This window comes from Varanus komodoensis, unplaced genomic scaffold (genome assembly GCF_004798865.1).
Source record: "Varanus komodoensis strain SLA01 unplaced genomic scaffold, ASM479886v1 scaffold1, whole genome shotgun sequence".
Lineage (NCBI taxonomy): Eukaryota > Metazoa > Chordata > Lepidosauria > Squamata > Varanidae > Varanus > Varanus komodoensis.
This window is the reverse complement of record NW_025335268.1, coordinates 101569280-101595211: the sequence shown is the minus strand read 5'-3', so window position 1 is coordinate 101595211 and position 25932 is coordinate 101569280. Positions and strand designations below refer to the sequence as shown.

At 38.3% G+C, this 25932-nt stretch overlaps 1 protein-coding gene and 1 long non-coding RNA gene across 11 annotated transcripts in view; one reads left to right on the top strand and one right to left on the bottom strand.

Annotated features, from left to right (window-relative positions):
* ADD3 (adducin 3) overlaps positions 1-25932 on the bottom strand; it is a 123560-nt gene that overhangs the window by 15737 nt on the left and 81891 nt on the right. For all 10 annotated transcript variants that reach the window (XM_044438372.1, XM_044438398.1, XM_044438381.1 and 7 more), the window contains 5 exons: positions 14640-14860; positions 5370-5508; positions 4031-4182; positions 3820-3900; positions 684-833 (listed from right to left, as the gene is read on the bottom strand). In XM_044438372.1, coding sequence (XP_044294307.1) covers positions 684-833; positions 3820-3900; positions 4031-4182; positions 5370-5508; positions 14640-14834 — 717 coding nt within the window. In that variant the 5' untranslated portion in view covers positions 14835-14860. The remainder of the gene's footprint in view (positions 1-683; positions 834-3819; positions 3901-4030; positions 4183-5369; positions 5509-14639; positions 14861-25932) is intronic.
* Positions 5527-24098, top strand: LOC123027495. The gene is made up of 2 exons (XR_006415522.1): positions 5527-12590; positions 18383-24098. It is a non-coding gene; the product is annotated as an uncharacterized LOC123027495 (long non-coding RNA).

Sequence of the window (25932 nt, the reverse complement as noted above, 5' to 3'; positions counted from 1 at the left end):
TTCACTCTATAGGCAAGGAAGGGAGAAAAACAACAAGGAAAGGGTTTGCTTGTAGAGATATAGCAAAGACAGAGGCTGGGAGCAGAGAGATAAAGGGGAAAAGAGGACTGGGTACAGCCGGGAAGACACTCTTGTCTTGCTTGCTGAAACAGCTAATCAGTAGCAGGTACAGAAGCTGGAAGCAGAACCTGGAGCATTCGAGTTTTTCACTTAAAAATTAATAAAAATACCTTTCTGAAAGGAGCAGGGAGTGAAGAGTTTTGTAGATGCTGCACTGGGAACACATACTGGGAACAGTAAAAGTTCCAGTGGAAGGAGTGGAAAGAAGTTTCCTTAAGAGAGATAATTACCTCTTGTTCGGTTTCCCCTTTATAATACTGTATAAATTACAGTTAATATGAATAAAGCTACCTTGACAGGACAATCACTTATGAATGTGAGAACTAAAGCTAAAAGAGCACTGCTGGAGTTTCATACATCTGACATAAGCCCACAAATAGCCCAACCCATGACAATGAGAGGATGCTTGAGAAGATGACAGATGAGTGGTTGGTTGAGCAGCATTCTATTATTGTCTTGCTTATTCATTTCACAACATGAATTGGTCTGACTATAACAAACTCTACTTTAGTAGTGGATACTGAAACTTCCTCTTCCTTATGTCACATTAAGAACAGACTTACAGCTGCTGTTGCTGGTGTGTGTATGTGGATTGCACATCGGACATCAGGGCGCATGGAGTAGATAGCTGCATGAGGGCTGAATCCTGCACTATCAATGCTTAGATTGGTGCTTCCCTGGTCAACCACATCTCCTATGATATTTACTTTTACCTGGAAAGGCAAGTAAAATAAACAAGTCAGGAAAACAGGAAAATATTTCAAATCTGACTGCAAGTAACTAAGGAACACAGGATGACTTTTAAAGTTCATTAGAATAGCAAAATGGAGCATGAATTTTTCACAAGAATTTTGTCAAATAGCGATTTGTGCTTCAATCAACATATATGTTAATATTACAATAGAATATGTTTCTAGAAAACTGGTATTTAATATATAGTAGCATCCTATTATAATTCAAAGTCTGTAATTATTTTGCTTATAACTTGATTGTAATATTACCTGATTGGATTATAATACCACCATATAAAGTTCTCTATTCCCTACACCTCTGGCATAGATTATTGCAAACTGCTTACATATTTTAACTGGAATACAGTTCCAAAAATAGATGATTTTTAAAGGAATTTTCTTCTGAGTTTACCTAAAATATACAGTTGTACCTAAAATAAGTTGAACACATTTCCATATCAAAACACTAAATTCTGTCCCCTAACTTTGCTTACCTACTTGTATTCCACTTTTACCTGTATCCAATATTTTATATAAACAGAGTAACCGTTTTTCCATATCTGAATGCAATAATTTTCCAGTGTAGTATAATTTAGAGCTCTATCTACCTGTCTCAAAGTTAAGTGAATATAGGTTCTAATCAACAAGTAATTCCAGCTTCCTTGCTGTACAAATAGCAAAGTTATTAATTAGTGGGGCTGGAGGGAATATTTATACTTCCAAAACATTTTCCTCAGCTCTTCACAATTGCACTACTAACTGCTGTTTATTATAAGCAATCTCTTTCTTGACAGCTAAATTATGTCCAGTCTGCTAAAGGGATCTCAAGCTCAGCTTGATCTTCAATCCATTGGAGTGCTTTTAATGAACAAACCATTAAAAACTATTACTGCCTGATAGTCATATACATTGTTAGATACAGAAAGTCCTATTCTACTTTTCCTTTTGTAGCATTTGTGTTTTGACTGTTGTGGCTTTATACTTAAATATATATTAACATCTTAAGTATCTTTTTTTCCAATTTATATCCTGCCTTTTTCCTACAAAGGGCTCAAGGCAGCTTACATCATTCTCCTCCTCCATCTTATCCCCACAACAACAACCCTGTGAGGTAGGCTAGGCTGAGTGTTTATGACTGGCCCAAAGTCACCCAGTTGGCTCCATGGCCGAGCGGGACTAGAACCCAAATCGCCTGAGTCCCAGTCCCATGCTCTTAACCACTACACCACACTGGCTCTCTAAGTTTATTTAAGGCTTTTTGTGTTACTCTGATGGGTACTGTATGGAAAAAGAATAGGTAATATTTTCATTTTAACAGCCCTAATTCTCTCCACAAAATGGGTAATTTAGCTAATTCACTTCATTTTTGATATTCTGTAAAATTACCATATAATTACCCTCAATTAACTTATATATGTTATCTGAAAAAGTACCTGAAAGAATCTGACATATCTCATTTTACATTTTGACCCTGTTATAAGCTAAACCCTGTTCTCGCTCATCCTAAACATTTATTGATAAAATTTCTGATATCCCTGAAATGACTTTATAACTAGAGAATTTATGAAATGCTTCTAGTTCAAGCCTTTCAAAAAATATTAAAATATACCATTATATCTAATGAATGATTCTGAAATATATTAAGTATAAGTTTGATGCATTTGACTATTATATATCTGAGTATTAACAATAAAAAATTAAAAAGACAACAAAGCAGGAAAGAAGAGTGATTTATTATTAAAATTCCCATCAATATGTTGGTATTTTCTAGCCATTTCAACTGGCCCTGTCAAACATAAAATCCAATTTGTCTAATACAATTTAAATAAAGAGGGCAAGCTCTCAGATGGGATATAACAATTTCACTCAAGCACAAAATTACCTGTCTTGCAATAAGAATCCAGCCAGCTCATAATGTTCTACTGTATTATGAAACCCAAGAGTAGTTCTTCAGTGCATATTAAAATCAAGTCCTAAATGTCAAGCACCCATACTTCCCTGTCATTTTACAGAATGCAAAAAGAGTGTGTAGGGATTCCCTTTACCTTCCTCAGGTCAAGGAGGCCTTTCTGGGGCATTTTAACATTCATGTTACAGGCTTGGGTTACCTGTGCAAATTAAAATTTTCCAGGCTTCTTAGAATGTTTCTCTGCCATCAAAGCATAAATGTTGCCAAAGAGGGAATAATATCTCAACCAAAAGGTATCCATGATGCTTTGCTTGCTGCCACTGCCAGGTAAGTAGGAAGGGAAGGGCCAACTGCAACAGGCAAACCATTAAGGCATCCATCACACTTCCAGTTATGTAATTTGGAACATGATGGGTTTAAGTTTAAATACTGGGCTATTTCCCAGTGATTGTGTAGAAAGACTATATATTGAGTTTGTGATGTGTGTTTCCATCTTTAAAAGAGAGTGTCTAACATAGCAACTGAAGTCATACCCACAGAAATAGTTTCTTAGGCAAAAATAGAGAGGTTGTCTAGCTCAACCTCAACCAATGTATATGCCAAATCATAGTTCAATGATATTAAGATTTAATATAAGCTGGCCAAAGACTCTGCACTTGCCAGCCATATCATAGACATGAGTAGGAGGCATGAAAGCAAACAATACAGGCAGATCATACAGTAAGGATCATCAGAGAAATTATGCTATTTCGGTTTTAGGTTTTGGTAATGTATAAATTAAAAAATGTAAATGCTTACTCAGTGGAAAGCCATAGGTGACAAGAAATAAAAACCCAAAACATGTGGGACTTAAAAAGAAATAGAATTGTTCTAGTATCAGAAAAAAATTCTTTTAAAAGCTTGTGCAACAGAAAAGTGAGGGTCAACTGCCCTGTATGTTCTAAACTTTACAACCTTACTTTGGGTCAATGGCTTTTTTAAAATCAGAATGAAATTTTGAACACAGCTACAAAATTTTGAACTAAACCTACAAATCTATCCACTTCATTAAGTACATACCAAGTTGGAAGCAGAAGCTTCAGAAAAAGATAGGCCTTTTGGAATGATAAGAATGTGATCATGTTCTTTGCTTACTCTTACCTGGAAATAAAGAAAAAATATGCCTGTTATACCAGCAAAACTGTATGTTTAATCAAATGCGGCATATGCACAGTTCACTTGGATTCAGTATATGAGGAAGGAATGAAAATGTTGACTTCAACATGCTTACTGTGATATATGAACTGGCCAAGTGTGCCCATCCAAACAAATCTGTCAGCCTATACAAGCTGGCTAATTTACAACGAATAAGTTTTTCTCCCTTAACAAAAGTAGTGGTATCTATCCCAGGTAGATCATTGATGGGTGTAATCAGTCCAGAGCCTAAAAAAATAACAAAAATGAGTGACAATGATATTTCCAAAAGGAAGCAAACGAGTACATTTCATATTCAACCAGAAGCTGCTAACTTTATTGGAAATCACCACATCTTCTCAAGAACTTTGAGGGAGAATTACAGGCATCCAATGGATGGATGAGTACAGTACTTCCCTCTCATTCCAAGTGAGGGACTGCTGGAATTCCTTATGCCCCTGGCACCCTCACTGGATCTGAAGTCACACTTGCAACTTTAGAGCCAGAGCAGGAACAGAAAGAACTGTACTGGCTGCAAGGGTAAGGGGAGGATACTGTGAATTTGGGACTCCAACTCCACACTTTTCTGAGGCCAGAACTGAAGCTCAAAATTTTCCTATGCCCTTGTGGACAGCATCTAGCAGCCATGTGATTGCACCTTTAGTACTTTAAACTACTAAACACTGTGCCTAAGTAATGTTCATTTTCTGACTTTCAAAAAAGGGAGACAGAACCAAGCTGTTGATGTGACACCAGCTAAATTCGAATTCCACAACAAAATTTTTCCTTTTATTTTGCAAGTCTCCATTACAGAGAGAAGCCACTTTTAATGGTCATCTTAATGATCAAACAAATCAGTATAATAAAAAGGTTAATAACACTGAAGAAATATTTTATTTATTTATTTATTTTTCAATTTATATCCTGCCTTTTTCCTACAAAGGGCTCACGGCAGCTTACATCTCCTCCTCCATCTTATCCCCACAACAACCACCCTGTGAGGCAGGTTGGGCTGAGAGTCTGTGACTGGCCCAAAGTCACCCAGTTGGCTCCATGGCTGAGCGGGGACTAGAACCCAGATCATCTGAGTCCCCGTCCCATGCTCTTAACCACTACACCACACTGGCCCTCGTATGTATATGTATGTATGTATATTTCAAACTTTTATCTTCAATCCAATTGATGGGTTAAATGGGTATTTACACTGTACAGAATGATGTCTCTTTGGGGTATCACTTACATAGACTATCCGTAACAGTAAGGAAAAGAAATCTTAAAAAGCAAAAAGGAATCTCTAAGGACTTTACTAAAATCATGTGGGCATCATCTAACCAATACGTTAATTGAGGAACAGAGAACAAAGTGAATCAAATATATCTAAAAGAAGAAAATTGGTCCTTTTAAGCTGTTACCAAATTGCATGCACTTTTACTTACTTAGAGGAGATGAAGAAAATCCAGCAAAAGAACTTGCCATAACATAGTCAGCAATTTGCTGTAAGGCAAGCAATCCAGTTGGGTTATTTCCTTTCTTCATCTGCTCTTGTATAAGAGATTCCAGGTCCTCCCGAAATGCCTGTAAAATATCAAAGTGTCACTTAATATACTTGGAAAATAAGTAAGTTTCTACCATCTAAGACTGGTAGTTATTGATCAACAATACTTTAATTCTGAAATATTTTGGAACCTGAATCTCTCTACTGAACTTTAGTACAGTAAGTATGGTCTTGCTTTGTATGGAGTGATTGTACTTCAGGTGGCTGTTGCTTCTATTGTGGACAAGCCAGGAAAAGGAGAACAAAAGATTCACAGCAGCTTGTTGAAAAATAATTATATTTTATCCCAAGGCCATTCAGCTCCCCATGTAGTCATGAAGTTCAACAACAGAGGGGTCACCTTAGTTAAAAGGTGCGTTTCCTGTAGTCGTCTTTAGGTTTTTTGAAGGCTAGGTAAGGAAAATAATATGCCCCTCGTCCATTCTCCAAACTGTGGTCATCTTTATCCTGTCATAGTCATACATTTGAAGAATCTAATATGAACACAGGCAGACAGCAGTTCTCTGAAACATTTTATTATCTCCTTCTTCCTCTGTCCTGTCTCACTGTACAATGCAGCATCTTTATATCATGTATTATTCTGCAGTAGGATCATCATACATTTCCATTTTTTCTACAGATCATTACAGATAGTAAGTGTGAAATGCAAATCAAGTATTTTAATTATTAGGGCAAACATGGCAAAAGCTGATGAAATAATGGTGATATTTCACCTAAACCAATCTTATTATTTTGAACAGGGCACTACTCTAACATTCCCAGCCACTCTCTCTCTCTCTCTCACACACACACACACACACAGGAAATAACACTAAGCTACTTTGTAGGAAAGAATGGTGTAACCCACATTTTCTCTGCCACAGCTCCACTCACTACAATATAGGAGTGTGGAGCAATATAGGGAGATAATGATGAACATTATCTTCATACATTGTCAGGGTAATTTTTTAAAAAAAGTTTACAAACACAGAAACAGATTATTAACCAGATTTACATTAGAAAGGCAATAAATTCTCATTTTTCATATTTTCTCTCATTTGCTATAACATTTTATATTTTGTAAACATACTACAATCCAAAATCAGCTATCCAAAATATCTGGATTTTTGCACTATGTTCTAGGGACTTAAATGACTTCCTAACAGGAAGTCCCCAAAAGTTTTAAGACCAAGGTTAACGAGCTCATATATGACCTCCTGCACTGGTTAAAATCAGTAAAAGGTAGAGTACGCTACTTTCGCACAAAACAATTGGGAAGAATGTCTGTACATTTTGTCTCATAAGTTGGACTCCCGAAAATTCACCTTAAAAAATGAAAGAGCTGTGAATCTGGAGCTTATGGTTCATCACTGGGGTTGTCAATTGCTGCCCACCCCCCTTCCTATGGACACACATGCACCCAGAGACCTACCACCAGTAGATCCTAATCTGTCTGATCTGACATACAACTTTTTCAAATAAGTTTTGTTGAATGGTTATCCCAAATTCTACAGAGAAATAACTTTAAAATCATCAATATAGATCTTGATGTATTTGATGATTTAACGTGTGACTTGTTAACATTCTGTTAACAGTTACACATGCTGACCCTTTCTGAAGTGGACTTGGCATGACATTGTATAATATTGCTGAATTAGACACTGTTCTGTATTAATACATATTCTAAGAGAGTAATATGAGAGCAGAATGTTATTCTGTTCTTTATAACATACTGTACCTACCTGATATTTATAAAACAAATTGCGCTGAAACATAATATTCTATTTTGTTACTATGAGTGTGCAAATGTCTACACTATGTACATTTCACACAACATTTTGCCATCCAGGTATCGGCCTGATTCAGGAGCTATTGTGCCTAACACAGAGACACTCCTTTGCTGCATGCCATGACAGGATATTTACAGCATCTGTCAAAGGCAGTAGCAACACCTGTTGCCATACAGTGGGGCCAAAAGCAAAAAGAATACAGTTCCATGAACTCTGCAACTTGATCCTTCTGACCCTGCCTTTGTTCCCACTTCCTTACAGCAAAACACAGATCATCCAATAGTTTGTCTGTTACACATCCAGTGCTAAGCCATGCCCAGTTTCCTTTGCAGTGAAGAAAATGATAGCTCAGATGCACTGCAATTCTCATGTCAGAGCAAAAAAGATCTATGGCTTTGTCCATAAAAAACATGGATTAAGATCTGCACTTGAACCCTCACTGTGTGGATCACCAGTACTACTATTCTATGATATTTCAGTGGTATTTAAAAATAGACAAATATCTAGCCTTTTTGGTATCCCTTTCACATCTGGATGTTTTTACAAGCAGTATTAAAAATTTATATAGAAAAATAGTCAATAAAGTAGTTTTTCAAGGAGAAATGGGAAGAAAAATTTGAGAATTTGTTGAATCTCAGAATCTGTTCCAAAAAATGCAAGAAGAATGAGACATTATTAATTTACGTTTCAGACAAAAGACTGGTTATATGTGGATCATACAAGATACTACCCAAAGCCAAAAAAGCAACACTACAAGTCAGAAAAGCAAAACTTTCTAAGGAAACTAGTTTATGCATTTTTTCTATATGTGCGTATATAGTAATAATGTGATCTGCTACTTACAAGAGGGATCAGTGCTAAAACCAAGTAAAAGCATGTGTTCCAAAGAAAAAGTAGCTAACAAAATGACTTGTACATAATTTTGACTTGTACATAATTTTGAGAGATTTTGGCTAAGATTATTATTTATAAAACAAGAATGCTTCTAAAAGAGAATTAAAGATCTAAAGTTGTCACAAACATAAATGTTGTTCATATACCCAAGATAAAGGTATTTGCTACCTTCATTTGTTTGATGACATAGCCATTTGTTTTTTTGTGGGGAAGATGCATCAATTTAACTTTTATGCACATTAACTACATGGCTCTTCTTAACTAAGAATGCCTCCTGCAGTTGGACAACATTATAACAATAATCCTGACTATCAGAGTATTCAAACTATAGTATGTTTGACAGGGTCCTGAATTTGCAGAGAGTTGATGTTTTGAATGAAGAAATACTGAGTAAGATTTTGTGACTATCACAAGAGAATCTCAAATTGTGTCAGAGAGCCTAAGGAGTTGTGTGGCCAAATGTCCAAAATTGACACTAATGGATGCAGGGAAAAATGGACTTAAACAATTAAACAACAAAATAGCAAGTAAATAACCTCCTGACCAAGTTCCTAAAACTCATGAATTTCTTAAACTACAATTTTTCAATTTGGCTTTCACAGGAAGAAAAGCTCAGTCCCCTAAAAGCTCAGTCCCTGAATGGCACTGTTAGCAATAACCAGTCATGGCTGCAAAAAGTCAGATTTTTTTGCAACATGTAAAGAATGTTTTACATGTTGACAAATGAAACAAGCATACAATAGATGAAACTGCACGTTAGTGAATGCAATCCATCTGGTTTAGTACAAAATAAAACAACCACATTATTTCACCATGTCTCTGTAAGGTTTAGCAAATACAGTCTGTGCAGACTGGATAGACTACTGTAATATTAAGAAGAACTATGGGGAAGCCACAAATTAGGGGGTGGTAAGTGGAAAATGCTGAACAAATTAATGGTTTAAGGTCTTAATTATCTGCATTACAATATTTCTAGAAGTACCCAATTATTCTTAATCTGGAAAAAGAAAGGAAAGATTGGGAATATGGTAAGGAAAAACCTAGTTAATTCTTGGCAATACCAGTATAGTAGAAGAACTGTACTCAGACTTCTTCATGTCCATGTCCTCTCCATTATTGCTAAATGGAAAAGGCAAGCACTTGAAACAAGCTCTGGAAATGTAAAATAAGTTTTTAGCATTTTCTTTGAAACTAGAAAGTTATGGACGGCAAAACTTTTGCAGAAGAAACCAACAGTAGTAATGGGGAATTTCAACTATCCTACTATTTGCTGGAAGTCTAACTCTGCAAAGAATGGAGTATATAAGTTAAATTTTTGATGTGCCTCATTATTTCATCTCTCAGAATGGGAAAAATGTGCAAGAGGACCTGCTGTGCTCAACTTAATCCTGACCAACAAGGGAAAAGTGGCAAATGAAGTGGCATGAACCATAGGGAAAGTGATTCATGATTAGAGGGCTGTGAAAGCTAAGCCTTTGAAATCTGATTTCAAAACTATCAGGGGAAAGTTGGACACAATCCTATGGTTAAATATCCTTAGAGAAAAAGGGTTTCAGGAGGAATGGGAGATCCTGAACACTAAAATACGGAAGATAAGATTCCAAACTATTCCCATGAGGAGGAAAAAATCAGGGACATTTAACGAAACCTGTCTGACTATACAAAGAGCTCTCTGATAATCTGAGATTTAAGAGTCATGTATAAGAGATGGAAGCAGGAATATTCTAACAAGGGAGAGTATGACAGAGTTGCTAGAACCTGCGAAAAAATACAAAGGAAGGTGAACACCCATAACAAATTAAGGCTGGCAAGAGATGTTCAAAACAACATAAAGAGCTTTTCTGGCTATAGTAAAGATGAATAAGGAAATGGTAGAACTACCATTTTGGGAAGATGGTGAGTTGTTAGCATGTGACAGACACAGGATGGAACTATTCATCTCCTACTGTGTGTCATGAGTTCAGTGATCAAGAGTGACCTGAATTACATTGCTGAGTGTTGAAGAAGCCTGCAGACATTATTTCAGAGCCAGTCTCTGTGTAATATGTAAGAATTCTTTGAGAACAGGTGAAACACTGGAAGACTAGGAAATGCGCAAATACTGTCCCTATATTCAAGAAAAGGAAAAAAGATGGATCCAGAAAGTATAGATATCGGCCTGATGTCAATACAAGACAAAATTCTCGAACAAATTCAGTCAGCCCTCGAGCATCTAGAAAATTACATACTGATTACTAGGAACATTAGTCAGGAATATATCGTGCAGGACAAATGTTATCTCCTTTTCTGATAGTGTTACTAGCTTAGCAGATAATTGGAATTGGACATTGTATGTCCTTGATTTCAGCAAAGCATCTGACAAGGTTTCTCATGATGGTGAGTTAAATTGTGAGTTGATGGTATATAATTAGGTGTATTCACAGCAAGTCAAGCAACCACACTCAATGGGTAGATTCACACATAATGCTCAAAAATGCTTCATGGTAGCATGGTATCTTACATTATGTCATTTTTTCACACATTCATGTGCTTTCAGTGCATGCATGGTTTCCATGCTTCTTCATCTTCCCTCCAAATGGCAGTGCATGTCCCATCAGCCCTCATGGCTAGAGATCCATCCGCGGGTGCTCTGCTCTGGGCTGCACCGCTTGCCTCTCTCTTTGACCCACATATTCCCCTGGACATGACTGCAACTGGCTATTCCTGCTTTTCTTTTTAGTTTTCACTGCTCAGAGAAGCAGCTGCATATTCACCAGGGGAGCACTGTTGCTCCAGAGTAGCACTGCAGGAATGCACCCTGCTGCTGCCATATGCACAAGCTCACCCACACACATGATCAAACTCCTTTCCCCATGTACAGAGCTCACACACGCTGTTAGGGGTTGACACCTCGAGCCAGGCACACAGAGGGCATCAACCTGTTCATGTCAGGAACAGAAGGAGCATGCTCTGCCAGGCAGACTTCCAGAGGGTACCTGCCTGGGAAAGTTAGCTGGCAGGCTGCCAAGACAGTGGTTGCTGGGGGACAACAAGGTTTTTGAGGAGTCCTGAAGATTGCCAGGGACAAGGTAGGAATGAGGCAGAGGATGGGGGAAAGAGCAGAAGACACAGGCTCCATCGGATGCTTGCCCCATTGGCAAAGTCCCAAGTACTGCCCGTGTACCCCTTTTGAGCAGAGCAGCCTCCACATGAGACTGCTGGCTCTTATAATGGCATGAGCATGGTGCCACTTCAAAGCACTGTTCCAGCACAGGGCAATAACAAAGCAGGATTGCTAAATATAGCGGTCTCCACAGTTGCTGACGCTGCTGGAGGTGGTCGCCATGGCTGGGCATTGGAAAGTCATGGGTGAACAGAAAAGACAGGAATGTGAATCAATCAATCAGGACAGACAGGACAGGGAAAACTGAGTCTTGAATTGTGTGCTGCAGCCATAGCTGCTCTCACTGGGAGAAACATGGATGCATTGTAACTGGAGTCACAGATAACAGCAGGCGATGGTTAAGTGAGGTAACCTTACAACAGACTGTGCATTCTCCACAAGGTTTTATGGAAACCAAATGTGCCATGCTTCACCATGGATACTGAATTCACATGTAATGACAAGCAATGTCTATGCAGTTTCCCACATAGCCTGTCATTATGTGTGCACATAGCCACTGAGTGCAAATTATTGGCTCAGCAGTCTCCTAGAGGGAGGTCTCAACTGGAATGTCACAAGATTCTGCTCTAGGCCACACACTGTTCGGTATTTTAATAAATTGCTTGGGTAAGTATGTAGCGGGCTTGCTTATCAAATCTGCAGATGAAACAAAGCTAGGAAGGATAGCCAACAGGACAGAAGACATGATTGTCAAGAGCCAGTGCGTCGCCCTTCCTTCCCTTCAAGCAGATCAGGTCAAAAGACTTCTAACTAAAGATTTTATTATGTTGGAACTGGCCAGCTAGACTGGTCTGGTGAAACAAAAGAAGCATATTGTAATAGTCATTAAGAAAAGGTATCAGCAACTTAGAATACCAGCCATTTAGGAAATAAGGCTTAATGATAAGCAGTTAATGCCAAACTGAACACTTCTCCCAAATAACTGGCTCCAACATTCAGGATGGTTCATGTGCTTATGGGCCAATCAACAGAAATGTCTGATGCTATTCAGTTGGTCTCTTTGATCTGATGCCATATCATCAGATAATAATAATGTTAAGTCTCTCACCCTCTGACTCCAGTGTTTCCCACAGAACCACATGGGGTCTGGTTCTTAGCAGCCTCTTGGCTCAACTGATTTTGGCTAAGAATTCTGATTCTACCTCTTCTTGCAGTTCTGATTCAGACTCTGAAGCAACAACTTTGGGAGCCAACATTTTCAGAGAAGCAGGCCTGTTCCCCACAAGGATCAAGATTTGAAAGGATCTAGATAAAATACTCGACCAAACTTAATAAGGTGAGATGCAACAGACATAAATGTAAAATCTTGCATTTAGGTATTTGAAACAACAACAACTTTCAAACAAAAACTAAAGACCGTGCACAGAATGGGAGAGACCTGGTTGGCAACACAACACATGGAAAGGACCTGGGTGTCTTAGTGAGTCACAAGCTGAATATGAGCTAGTAGTGCAGGGCAGCAGTAAAGAAAGCTAACTGAATTTTGGGCTGCATTAGCAGTAGCAGACTACACAGATCATAGGAAGAAATAGTTTCACTCATCCCACATTTGGAGCACTGTGTGTTCTGGATGTCCCGATTTTAAGAAGGGCAATGACAAACTGGAGCGTGTCTAGTGAACAATATCCAGGATGGTGATAGGTCAGGTGAACAAGTCTCATGAGAATGGTTCAAAGAGCAAGATATATTTAGCTTAGAGAAGAGATTAAGGGAAGTAAAGAGAACTGTCTTCAGATATCTAAAAGCTGCCATGAAGTTCTCTGTGGCTCAAAGGAAATACTACAACGAAGGAGCAGAAATAGCAAGGCAACAGATTTTGGTTACACATTTAGACAGTGAGATCTGTGGAACAGATTGCCTCAGGAGGTAGTGAGTTTTCCTTTACTGGAGGCATTTAAGCAGAAGCTGGATGGCCACACTGTAACTGTAAACTTGTAAGGTATGGCGGATCAACCTGTAAGCTGTTATCTTGTCCAATTTTATCACAGTCAACAAGAATATCACAGAAAATCAAATGCTTTACTGCAATCAAGATATCCAATGTCCACCAGTATTGCCATGATCTACCAATCTAGTTAACTGTATCAAAAAAGGATAAAATATTAATTTGGCATAACGATATGATCTCCAAGGTTTCTTCCAGCCCTACGATTCTATGAATAGTGGGTTTCCTTAACATGAACACTATAGAGACCAATTATTTATTTATTAATTTGTTTAAAAGTTATCTGTGAGCATCATGCTCTGTATTACTATTTTAGGCATAAATGAGAAATACATCTTTCAAATACAATTAACAATATTATGCATTTGGTAAACATATGACAGTAAAGAATTTGTATTTCCTTGTACAGCTAACTTTAGACTTTCTCATGCCTGAAATAAAAGATCACACACCTAGTTTAGGACTGAAATTTGATTTACCATCCTATGCCAGTTTTACTCAGGAAAAAAGTTCCATTGTCCATTTAGGCTGTGATCCTCTGCACACATGGCAGGATTGCAATCTAAACACACTATTACATGTTATTCGATAGTAGGCTGGTCCTCTTTCCTTGACATAGAACCTTATGACCTTACTAATATGCACAACCTTACTAAAACTAGATTATGTCCAATAAATGCATGATTTTAAAAAAGCAAACCAGATTTCTTATGGAATTTAACATATCACACTCCAATTGGAAACTTGGAAGAATTAAACAGATTTAACTACAATTATGAAATCCATGGAATTTATAATAGCATGTACATTAATCCAGTCTTCCAAAATGTTATCTCAGTGAGAATGTAAAATATGTTTTACCTTGTCCAACCAAACAAATCACATGAAGGCATTAGAGAAAGCTTTTAAGTACAGAATTCAAAATAAGAGTGGAATGACCATCTGCATGTAAATATCCCAACAGTTTCTATCTGGCCGGTGACTTCCCCTCTCTTCCCTGTGACTAAGCAGCAATGTAATGTCATGTAGCTGGGAAGCTACTTTTGTACAGTGTTAATGAAGCATGGCATTAAGGGGGAAAAAAGCAAACCTCAGGATAAAGGGCTATTTGTTCGCACATGAAAACTGTGCAAACAAATACTGTACAAAACTATCCACCAATGATTCTCATGAAAAGTTATGGTCCTGAGGGATTTTTTTCTTGCTGGAATGTAGTCTGAACATTTTCCTCTTTGTTCAGTTTGCTTGAGAGTATTTGCATGTGTGTTCACTGGCATAGGATGACAAACAAATAGCTAGGTTAACATACAAAAATGCAAGGCTCTGAAGATGAGGAAAATACTGTTTTGTTCCCCCCACCCACCCCCACATCTTACTTACAGGACTCTGCAGAATCTGAGTGACTCTCTTCCTTTGTTCCATCATGTTGAAATCTTGTCTGAGGTCAGGAGACATGTTTCTTTCACGAATATAGTCAGGGTCATTTTCATTGATGCGGTCAAAATATCGTTCTTTATGAGGCACGCTGGGTGGTGGAGGGCTTGTGATTACCCCCTGGCTCATCTCAGCACTCATGTTTCAATCTGGATTATTCTGTTTACCTGCAACATTAAGAAGCCAGAAGATTTTTAATTGTATTTAAAAACAAATAACCAAACTGACATTACAAGCATGTCCAAATAAATCTTTCTTCTCACTAAGGAGAAACAGAGAGAGAAATGTAGTGATACTCCGACAGAAATTCAGAGTGGAGGGGAAGATGTTGTCTAAAGTCCTTCAAAAAAGAATGTCATTTGTTTTTTAGTTATACATTTCATTACGCATGATTTTTAAAAAATAACAGTTAAGTCTACATATAAACGAGCTAATTATTAGCAACAAAGTCATAAAATATTTTAAAACAATCCATTCACTGTTACCTAGCAGTATGCTCACTGAAACATTTTAAGTTTGCTATATAGCGACTAGCAAGGGTTTAAAATGTTCTGTCTGTCTGAAACATCTATGGCAAACCAGCTACTACGGAGTCAGTATTCTAGTTTACAAGCAAGAAGGGTAACCTGAACTGATTTTGTGAATTTGCCTTTCATATCTCTTCAGTTTTATATCCCATTTATCAAACTGTCTAAAATCTGAATGTGAGTCACAATTATCCTTCTTGCCTGTGGTGATAACCTCTCCTAAGGCCCAAATCTCACTTACCTCCAAGTATTTTAAGTACTGCAGAGAACTATGAAGGATATTGGAGGAACAAGACACTAACCAAAAGATTTGTGCTTTTTCAAAGCTTAGCACACTGATATAAAGGATCTCTGCTCCCACATTTCCAAGTCCTCTGCATGTTACCCAGTCCTCTGTCAACCCCTAAAATATCATAAAGTTAGAGACCATCTCTGTTCTACCTCAGAAATCTCTATTCTTCCCAAGACTAAGAAATGGGGTAAGGGAATCAGCAGAGGCCACAAATATAGGTTATTAAACCAAGCTGGTATTCTTGGACCACTGATATTTCATTTGCAACTGCAACTTTATAATATACGCATGTGTATCAGCATCTTCACTTCCTAGTAAGACTGCAAGTTGAGTGGAAAGTTGCTGTAAATTGTTGCCAGCAGATCTCGACAGACCACCAGATGGTGTCTAAGCCCTGAGGAAATCTTAATGAAGAACAGCTCATATATTGGGAAGGTCATATGATTAGTTTCATTGAACTGTATCTAGAGTTCTGAGAATATCTAGGTTCAATTTCTTCGAGCTCTATATAGTGCAAACAAACAAACCTTTCTCTAAAGAAACTGAAAATATGTTGCTCAAATTTTAAATATCCTGCTTCAGAAAACTAGAAGATCTGAACAGTTTTTGTAAAAAATAGTTCTGAACAGGAATAAATGTTTGAATTCACACATAAGACTCATTTAAATGTTATTACTTCAGTCTGTGGTTAAATACTACAGTTGCGATTTAACCACTAGAAATTAAACCATTTCTTATTCTAATTTTCTGATGCATGCTTTTGTACACACATTGCAAAATCAGTGATTTTTACCAGGCTTCTCTAAAATGCACAGGGTATTTTTCCAGTCATGAAACTCCATGTGAACTGTAACAAATATGTAAACTTTACAGATTTTTCTGGATATTAAAACCATCACTTTTACATGTCAAACCCAACAACAAAAAGAAATAATTCAGGTTGCATGTAAAGGCTTTTTAATATTATTTAAGAGCACTGAATATAGAAATGTGATTATGACCCAGAATACCAAACAGGGTTATGAATGGCAGCTATGCAGGCAAGAAGCATCAGTGCTACTTCCCCTGTCATTGCACTCTGGCAGCGCTCTTGCTGCTGGTGGTACAGGTAGAATTGTCAAGTTTTTTTTGTTTTTGTTTTTTTGGCCATTTCAGCCTTTTGGCTGGCTTGCCACTTCCCTTTGCCCATGATGGGATCAATCACCTGGGTTCAGACAATTCAACAACCCACTGTGGTTAACAAAACCCTTGGGCAATACATGGGTTTGGAGAGTGTCATATCTGGGGGGGTGGGAGGAACCAGGCCACACTGTGTGGAACAGTCTGAGTTTGGATGCCACAATAACCCACCATGGCTTCTTACTGATGAATTGTCATAGTATCTGAACTAGATCAATACTAAATGAATAACTATATAGAGGTATTTTTTTAATGGTGGTCTTTCATCAGTGTAATACTCTTTCCCAGGTATAGCAGGCAGGCCTACAAAAACTAATGACTAAATCCAAGGACTACCTAATTTGCTAAGTTGTAAAATGACAAGAATGGACATTCTATTGCCATTTCATATCCCACTTAATTTACTTGATGCTGCTACTATTTGACTCCCATAGTAACATCTTTCTTTAGAGCAATAATTCTTAAGCTGTGTGTGTGGGGAATCTTGAAAACCAAATTCTGAGGAAATAAATGTCTTACTCAAATAGTGCATAACATCTTGTGAGAAATAACTGATTCAAGCAATTCCTTTACAATCAATTTATATGTTGACAAAGGTCATTCATGGCCATAAAAGATGGACTCAAGCAAGCATCTAAGTTGCCATACAGATCACCCAAAAAACAGCAAATTTCACATTTAATGCATTCTCTGTTCTCTCCCTATCTCTTTGATTTTATTTGGATGTGTCAATATTATAGGAGATTGTTAGTAACATTGGTATTCTTCTTACAAACATGTACAATTCCATTCATGATATACTACATACTAATCTTATACAGTCACATTCCATTAAAGGAATACACAGCCTTAGGAACACAGGTCCAAATGTTGCCACAAAGAGATCAGGCTCTTAATGCTGGCACCAGGACACCACTCCAGAACAATGGTAATAACGGGGTTGCTATTGCAACAAAGATTTCCCCAGGAACCTGAATAGCTTAACTGCATTTGGCAAGGAGATTATTGCAGCCATGCTTTACTTGCCAGAACTGACAGTGAACAAGAGACTGTAAGGCTTCTCTGGCATTTAGCCACATACCTATGGTACAGCAACAAAAATCCCAATATACACAGCAGCAGCTTAAGTTGACCAGGTCACTTGAGTGTTCTAACCTATCCACTATCTACATCAAGTTTTAATGTTTTAAAAGTGGGTTAAGCACTTCTCCAAGAATGTTTTTTGTAAAAGCAGCAGAGAGTACTAACTGAAATTGAAAAAGGATGTTTACTTCATGACCCTCCTCATCAGATCTCTCAATTGGTTCTGCAATTGAAACAAGACACAACCTACAGTGACATTACTGGGCTATGCTGGTCCTGTCCCTGTGAAGTAATTCATCTTTTGCCAGATGAAAGATGTCAGCCTACTCCTAGGAGATGACTATTTACTGCAGGACCTGGGCTGAATAGCTGGTTATTTCCTCATAGCAGGAACCTGTTTCTTCTGTACTTTGGAGTATGTCATGCATATTAATGACACAGCAACAGTAATACTTTGCTAGGTTTCTTTGATCTTCATCTTCATATATTTTGATCATCTGAACCATTAGCTATGTTTCTCCACAAACACACACAGAAAGAAGTAAAAGTACAGAAGCATTTATGATGCTATCCTTAAAAATTTCATTCTTTTTGTTCACTAATTGCAGGAAACTTGCTTCCTCCTCCCCCTTCTCCCCAGAAGGAACAGTAGGCCAGTGCAAAGTACACTCTACTATCTGCCATCAGTCAGTCATTGAGAGGCTGTAACCCCTGTATCCCAGGAACAACAAGGGGGTGACTAAGCTGGCCTATGCACTGTCCAGAGCTGCAAGGAGCTTTTTCCATCTCCCTGCCAGAAAGAACACTTCACTCCAACTGCTTGTACTGAAAAAGAAAGAACACTCTAACACATTGATCAAAGAGCTACTTATTGCTATTCAAACAAAAACAACAGCAAGAGAAGATTGCCCTGACCTGAAGTGCATCAAATACTCACTTACAGCTGACCACCTTGTTTGGGCCTTGAAAACGGAGCCCCCTCCCTTTCCTTCTCCCCATCTTTTTAGTCTGTAAAAAGTCTTTTTAGCCTGATGGTAGGCTCTGTCTTTTTTTCTTATTCTTATGAGCTAGTTTGGAGCATAAAAATTATATGAAAAGTTAGATACAAACACATATATATAATGCTGCTCATAAATTGATATTTTGGGGTTGAGGGGAGAAGTATTCAAGTATAAGAGGGCCAGGTAGTGATGATCCTAAAAAGCAAGAGGGTAGGAAAAGAGGGGATACTGAAATATTCTTTCTAAAAAATGCTAATTGGTATATACTCATCTCTCATGCCATCTTCCATAAGGAGAGAATGAATGAATGAATGGATATCCTAGTTTAACCGTATTTTAAAAATCCACCGTGTTAATATGAGAATTTCTCTTCCAAAACTGCATTGAATACACAGCCGCTATTACCTTTGGAAACTCAATGCCATGTTCCCAATAATGAACATTAAGTTATTCAGTTATTCCAATATAATAGCAGAAGTACTCAATTACCTTTTGAATTTGATGCCCCCACAAAATTAATAAGGATGATTAATTACTTGTCTGAAATTCCGTATTACAGAATGGGGCAGATTTTCCTACAAGGTAACACTACCATTTTAGATTCCTTTCTTCCTGCTTCCTACTACAGGCTGGATATTTCTTGCAAACACCAAACAACTAAGTATATAAGCAAAACAGTGGAGAAGAGAAATACCATTTCAGGGGAAGGTCAGTATTTGCTCAGAAATTTATTAGACCACTTGTGATTACATTTAAAGAAATGTATTCACAACCCCCACTTTTTGCTTTCCAAAGGTCAAACAGTCAATTGCTGCCTGAGGGGGACAAGCAGAATACTTGAATGGGTTCTGCCTGAGTTCTCTTCTAGCTTAGCTAGCTGATAGAACAGCTTTGTTTCACTTTTATAATCTTGCAAAAAGAAAAGGGACTTAAAAAAATCTGAACATATTTTCCTCTCCTAGGTAATGGGAACATTTATACATCTAAGTCTTAGATAACTATTTGCATTTTAAGTTAAGATGAGGAAAGGGAAGGCCTATAGTATGACCATGTAGGCTAGTTCAATTATTTTGTTAAATACAAAACTAACCAAGAATTTGAAGAATCATGACAATATTGTGTGCTACTAATAGATTTCCTCTAATAGTGTATTTGGTTGACCAAGCCACACAGTTTGTAAATGAAATTGGGAATTCCCGAGATAATCCCCCCAAATGGCCTGACAAGAATGCATGTGCTGTATAAATATTGAGGTTCCAAAGTGGTTTGTGCAGTTGCCCATGTGTTTGTTTAGACCTTCCACTTTCCTCCCCACAGGCCTGAGCAGAACTAAAAGGGTCTTGTTCCAAGGTAGCTGAAATCTTGAATAGACGCAGTCTCCTCCTTAGGGACTGAGGAAATAACAACATAATTATGCCGACAAAATTCCTAGCAAATGCATTGCTATGTCAAGCAGGGATACACAATGTATGCCCATGGATATATGTGTGACCTCAGGTGTTTTTCTTGGCACCCACCAAATTGTCACAAAGATAGAATGTCTGTGAGTGGTAATGATGACAATCTCTGTGTGGTGTATGGCATGATGACCTGGAATAAAAGTGAAAAAGAGATAGGGAGGAATGACTGGATTGGCAGAGGACTGGACCTGGATATGGGGAAATTTTCCCAAATGTTGGGAAGTGCCAACAGAAAAGAAAGTTATTTAAATCTACATCAGTGCACCTGAGACATAGTTGCACTATATCTGTAGAGATAACCACATTCAATTCAGAGAGATAGTCAGCAATGGAGAGATATTCCTAACAATTACAAAGATAAAGAACATATTTGGCTTCAATATTTCTTGTGACTTGAATATTTGCCATAGTGATATGCCTAATGTTGAATGAACTGGAATTTATTTTATCTTTATTATACTGTGAAAAAGTAGCACTTATATCTCACTGGAAAAGAAACAAGCCATCTAAGTTATTTGACAGGTACTCTAGCATTTGGTGCTCTTGCACTGAACTCATGTTTAAAATGCATGAACTGTGTTAGGAAAGATGGCAAATGGATGATAAATTCTCTGGGGGAAAAACCAAGCTTCACTTGTCAGGTTGTTGCATGCTGTAATACTAATGCTAATCTGTACCCCTTGGTATTTTGATTGTTGTTTCTATTTTATTTGTAACTGTGTCATAGATTTGATAGCAAAATATTTCCTCTTAAATAATACTTAATATTTTGAACTCAGATTTTTTTTAAGTTAATGCAAATTTTTGCCCTTAAGAGCTTAGCTGATACAAACAGCAATTTATAAATAGGAAACTCTCCTTTTGACAATGCATTTTTTAAACTTCGCTTTCAGTTATTTCTGTCTCTTTCACTGAAATTCAACAGGTTCTGTTGGAATGAACTTGGTACTAAAATACCCCACACTATTTCATTAAATACTTTAGTGTAATCTGGGATTGGACAAATTGCACAATATTAGAGAAAGGAGTTACCATCTAGAGGTATCTGTTAACACATCACTTTGCATATTTTCCTTGCAGGCAGTTAATAGGGTTTGAATATTATTTGAAAAAGCATAACTGGATGCCAAGAATTAGCAGGTAGACAGGTTCCACTAATTTTATATTTCTATTCAGGAATCTTTACAAACTATAAACTAAACAAAACTTGAATTGTCTTAGAAATTGGGATTATAGAAGCAAGAATTTTGTAAAAATTGATTTACTTGCCTCACAGAGCATTGCCAATCTTTTCAATAAAGACATATTTAAAATTCACTAAAAAGATGACAGTCTTAATAATCAGTCTTGAACTTGTGGCTGTGGCCCTTCCTAAATTCTAAACTTATAACCCACAAACAGTTCTAACTTGATAGCTCAAGAAGCACAAAGGCTGTGGCAGGAGGGGTCAGAAAATTGTTGTACAATGTATTTAGCAAAGTCAGAACTTTTGCAATGTATTTTTACAGCCACAAATAAACTGAAAATTAACAGCAACTGATCATTTATTTCTCCATACCTCTTTCCCTCAACATTTTTTTTCATTTCCATTTTTTCCACCGTAAAAGGTTTTCTTTTAAGCTTTGAAGACTACTGTGCAAACAAAATTGGGGAACAAATAAGGGCTGCAGCCATTTTCAGGAATTCTGATCCAGCATCACACTATGCACTATTCCCAACTATTTCATGAACTTACTCACAGAGACAGGTTAAGCAAAGGGGGAATGTGTCAACAGAGCTTTTCTGTCCTCTGAAAAAGCCCATTTTTCACATCTCCAGCTGGCACCCAAATAATAGAAATTCTTGATTTCCTACAAAATTGAACTTAAGTCTTACTATTTATAGTCAGCTTCAACTGACTAATCCCAGAAAATTTCAGTTGTCTCCCTACCTCTGCAAGGGGTTGTTAACTGCTTTGCAAACACAACAGAACTACTTCAAAATCTCGAAAGCACTTCTTGCTTGAAAAATATAAAGTGGCTCTGCAATTTGCCTTCAGTACTCTCTATACATTGAGCAGTGGCTGAAGGAGATAAAGAAGTTCTTCAAGACTTTATATATGTAATGCTGTTTTCCTCAGTACGCTTAGGAAGTGCAATTACAGTCAGAATTATATAGGAAGCCTGATCAAGATTTGCCTTCAAATGTATTTATAATAAACAATTTATTCTTCTTAAGTTATTCATGTAAGCACCTAAGAGCACACATTGGCATCATAACAGTGCCTAAACAGAGGGCTTTTTGTTGTGATAAGAGACAAACATACTGTGATCCTGTTGATTCTCCAAGGAAGTTTTAACACCATAAACTATGAGTATTTCTTGAAGCCGCCATGCAAACGGGAAGCTCAGGGCATAGAGATATAGTGGTTCTGCTTCTGTTTGGCAAATTGTGGGGATGAGGGTGGAAAAGAGGCAGTTATGTTTCATCTGCATTGCATCTTCCTAGTGTTGTCCAGCAGAGCTTTTCTAAATGGTACTTGGCCTATTATATTCTGGGCCAAAGAAAAAATCAAGGAGGCCCTTGGTAGTGCACTGTGATGAATGGCCATCACTTTGAAAAGAAAGTCACTCAGATTTGTCATGAACTGGACACCACAAGTAATGTAGTTCCACTAGCAAAAGTAACCACACCACCATCTGGTCCAGTTTTATTGGATGAATTTCAATCACTGAGGCCCAAGGATATGAACAAGGTGCTTGATCAAGTCCAGCCAACCCCACTTGTGTGCTCAGTCCTCATTCTAACAATTAAGGAAAGGATTCCTACTTGGGTCCAGAAGGCTGTAAGTATCTCCTTGAAAGAGGGAGTGGTTCCAGTCTCTCTAAAAGAGGCTGTAATTAAGCCACTGCTGAAAAAGTATAACCTGGACCCAGAAGATGTTAATAATTATAGCCTGAACAAGGTGTTTGAATGGATGGTGGCTAAAAAGTTTCAGGAACTCTTGAATGAAATGGATTATCTAGATCATGGGTCCTCAAACTACAGCCAGGGGGCCGCATCCGGCCCGCCATAGCCATTTTTCTGGTCCGCCTCAGAGCTTTTTAACGCGCTGCGTGCGCACCCACCGCTGCACGCCTCGCCCCCCCATGCAAGGAGGCGGAGGCTTGGTCGCTCGGAGATCGTTTTGGACTCGCTCGGAGAAAACTATCTCCAAGTGAGCAACCACTGCATTGCGGTACGTGCCTGTCCCCGCCTTGCCTCCCTTCGCCACGCCCACCTGCACCTTGCCATGCCTGTGTCCCCCCCCACCTCAGCGCCCATGCACCCCGCAGGCACCACCTTTCTGGCCCACACCCAGCACCAGCACCTTTCAACTGACCCCCTGGTGAAAAAGTTTGAGATCCATTGCAATCTAGATCCATTGCAATCAGGCTGTAGGCCTGGTTTTGGAATGGAAACTACATTGGTTACTCTGCTGGATGACCTCTGCTCTGAGAAAGATAGGGGGAGGGCAACCTCCTGGACCTCACAGCGACTTTTGATACCATTGATCATGCTATCCTTCTGGCTGGGCTGGCACTGGATTGCAGTGGTTCTGCTCTTACTTGACTGGCTAGTTCCAGAAGATGGTGTGTGTGTGGCAGGGGAGGAGGTTATTGCTCTGTGTCATGGCAGTTATGTCACGGGTTACCACAGGGTTCTATTTTATGCTCATGCTATTCAATATCTACACGAAATTGCGGGGGAGGTTATCTGGAGGTATGGGCTGAGGTACCACCAATATGCAAATCACACTCATTTCTACCTCTTTTTTTCATCAAACCTGTTTGAGGCAGTAGCTGCTCTGAATCAGTGTCTGAGAATAGTAATGTACCAGATGAGGGCCAACAAACTGAGACTCAGTCCAGACAAGATGGAGGTGCTGCTAGTGGGTGGTTCATCTGTCCAACTGAGTGATATTCAACCTGTTCTGAATGTGGTTGCACTCCCACTAAAGAACAAGGTTCATAGTTTGGGAGTGCTCCTGGACCCAGAATTGTCACTCAAGGAACAAGTGGACTCAGTGGCACAGAACACCTTTTATCAGCTTAAGCTGATATACCAGCTATGACCCTACCTGGACAGAAGAGATTAGCTTAAGTTATCCATGCACTAATATAAACTATTGTTTGGATTATTGTCTGGATGTGCTGTATGTGGGGCTGCTTTTGAAAATGGTCTGGAATCTTCAACTGATCCAAAACTGGACTATTACTGGGGAGTGGTTCACAAGACATATTATGCCAATCCTCTTCTAGCTGCACTGCCTGCTGGTTGAAGACCAGCCCTGATTCAAGTGCTAGTACTAATATTCAAAGTTCTAAATAGCTTGGGGCCAGATTATCAGAAGGATTGCCTTCTCCCATATGTACTCATCCAGACCCTGAGGTCATGTTTAAAGGTCCTTCACCAAGAGGCCCTTCCAAAGGAAGTGAGGTGGGTGGCTACCAGAAGGAGGGCCTTTTGGGTTGTGGCACCCTGCTTTTGGAATAAAAACTCCCTAAAGAGGTGTACCAAGTGTATATTCTTTTAAAAGCCAGATAAAGACCTTTTTTTATTTTTACAGCATTTTAAGAGTATAACTTTTCTACTGCTATGCTTTTTCTAACGTTTTGTTGTTTGTGTGCCTTTTTAACTTTTAATTTTTGATTGCCTCCCAGAGAGCCTCTGCTACTGGGCAGTATAAAAATGAAATGAATAAAGAAACCCATGGCACTTACCGCATGAGGTCCCAAAAGATTCCATCTTGCCCCTCCATCACATCCTTGCTCCAAGAAAGAAATAGCCCTACCATGGCATCAATAGAAAATTTAAAATTCCATGCTTTTAGGTTTCAACAAAAGGATGTGTGTCTTTCTGTCAGTACTATAGCCCCAAGACTATGCAAGCAGACATCTGAAACTTGGCATACATATAGCAGACTCCTGGGGTACATTCTTCAGATAATTTTGTTTTTTAAACACATTAATTTGATTAAATGTCAAAGTGCTTGAAGTCTACATATGGTCTGAAGTGACCATCTACAGTTACTAGGTAACAGGACTTCACTAACAGGTTCATAATTTTGCAGTCAACTCAGTTTGAAGCCGGGCACTGTAGTCTAAGGGCACAATTATATGGTCTTCTGACATTGTCCAGAGGACTATAGGATTATTTCGCATGTCAGAGGGAGGATGCTGTTGCACTGCTTGTTGGACATCAGTGCAGCTGACTGGTCACTGTGTGAACTGAATACTAAACTAGTTATATCCTTGGTCTGATCCAGGCATGGTTTTTTATGTTCTTAAATCTCATGGATTTCAATAGTTTACTGCCCAGTATGAGTAAAGTCTGGATTCAACTCTACATACATAATATAGGCAGTGTTTCAACTGAAATACTGCAATTGGCAAAAGGAACTAGATACTATTAAAAAGATTAGACGTCCGCATTTGAAGGTATGTTGCAGTTCCTTGCTATTATTTTTGATAACTGGCAAATTTTGCTTGACTGGTAGAAGTATCCTAGACTGACTACTCCCGTGGGGTGGGGGGTGGGGATGACATATCTTTAACAAGTAAAAAATTATCTGAGTCATAGTATCAGCTACAAGTGAAAGAAATACATTACCAATCTAGTATTGTATTGTACAAATGATTTTAGATTTGCACAAAGCTGTTCACAACTTTCATATGA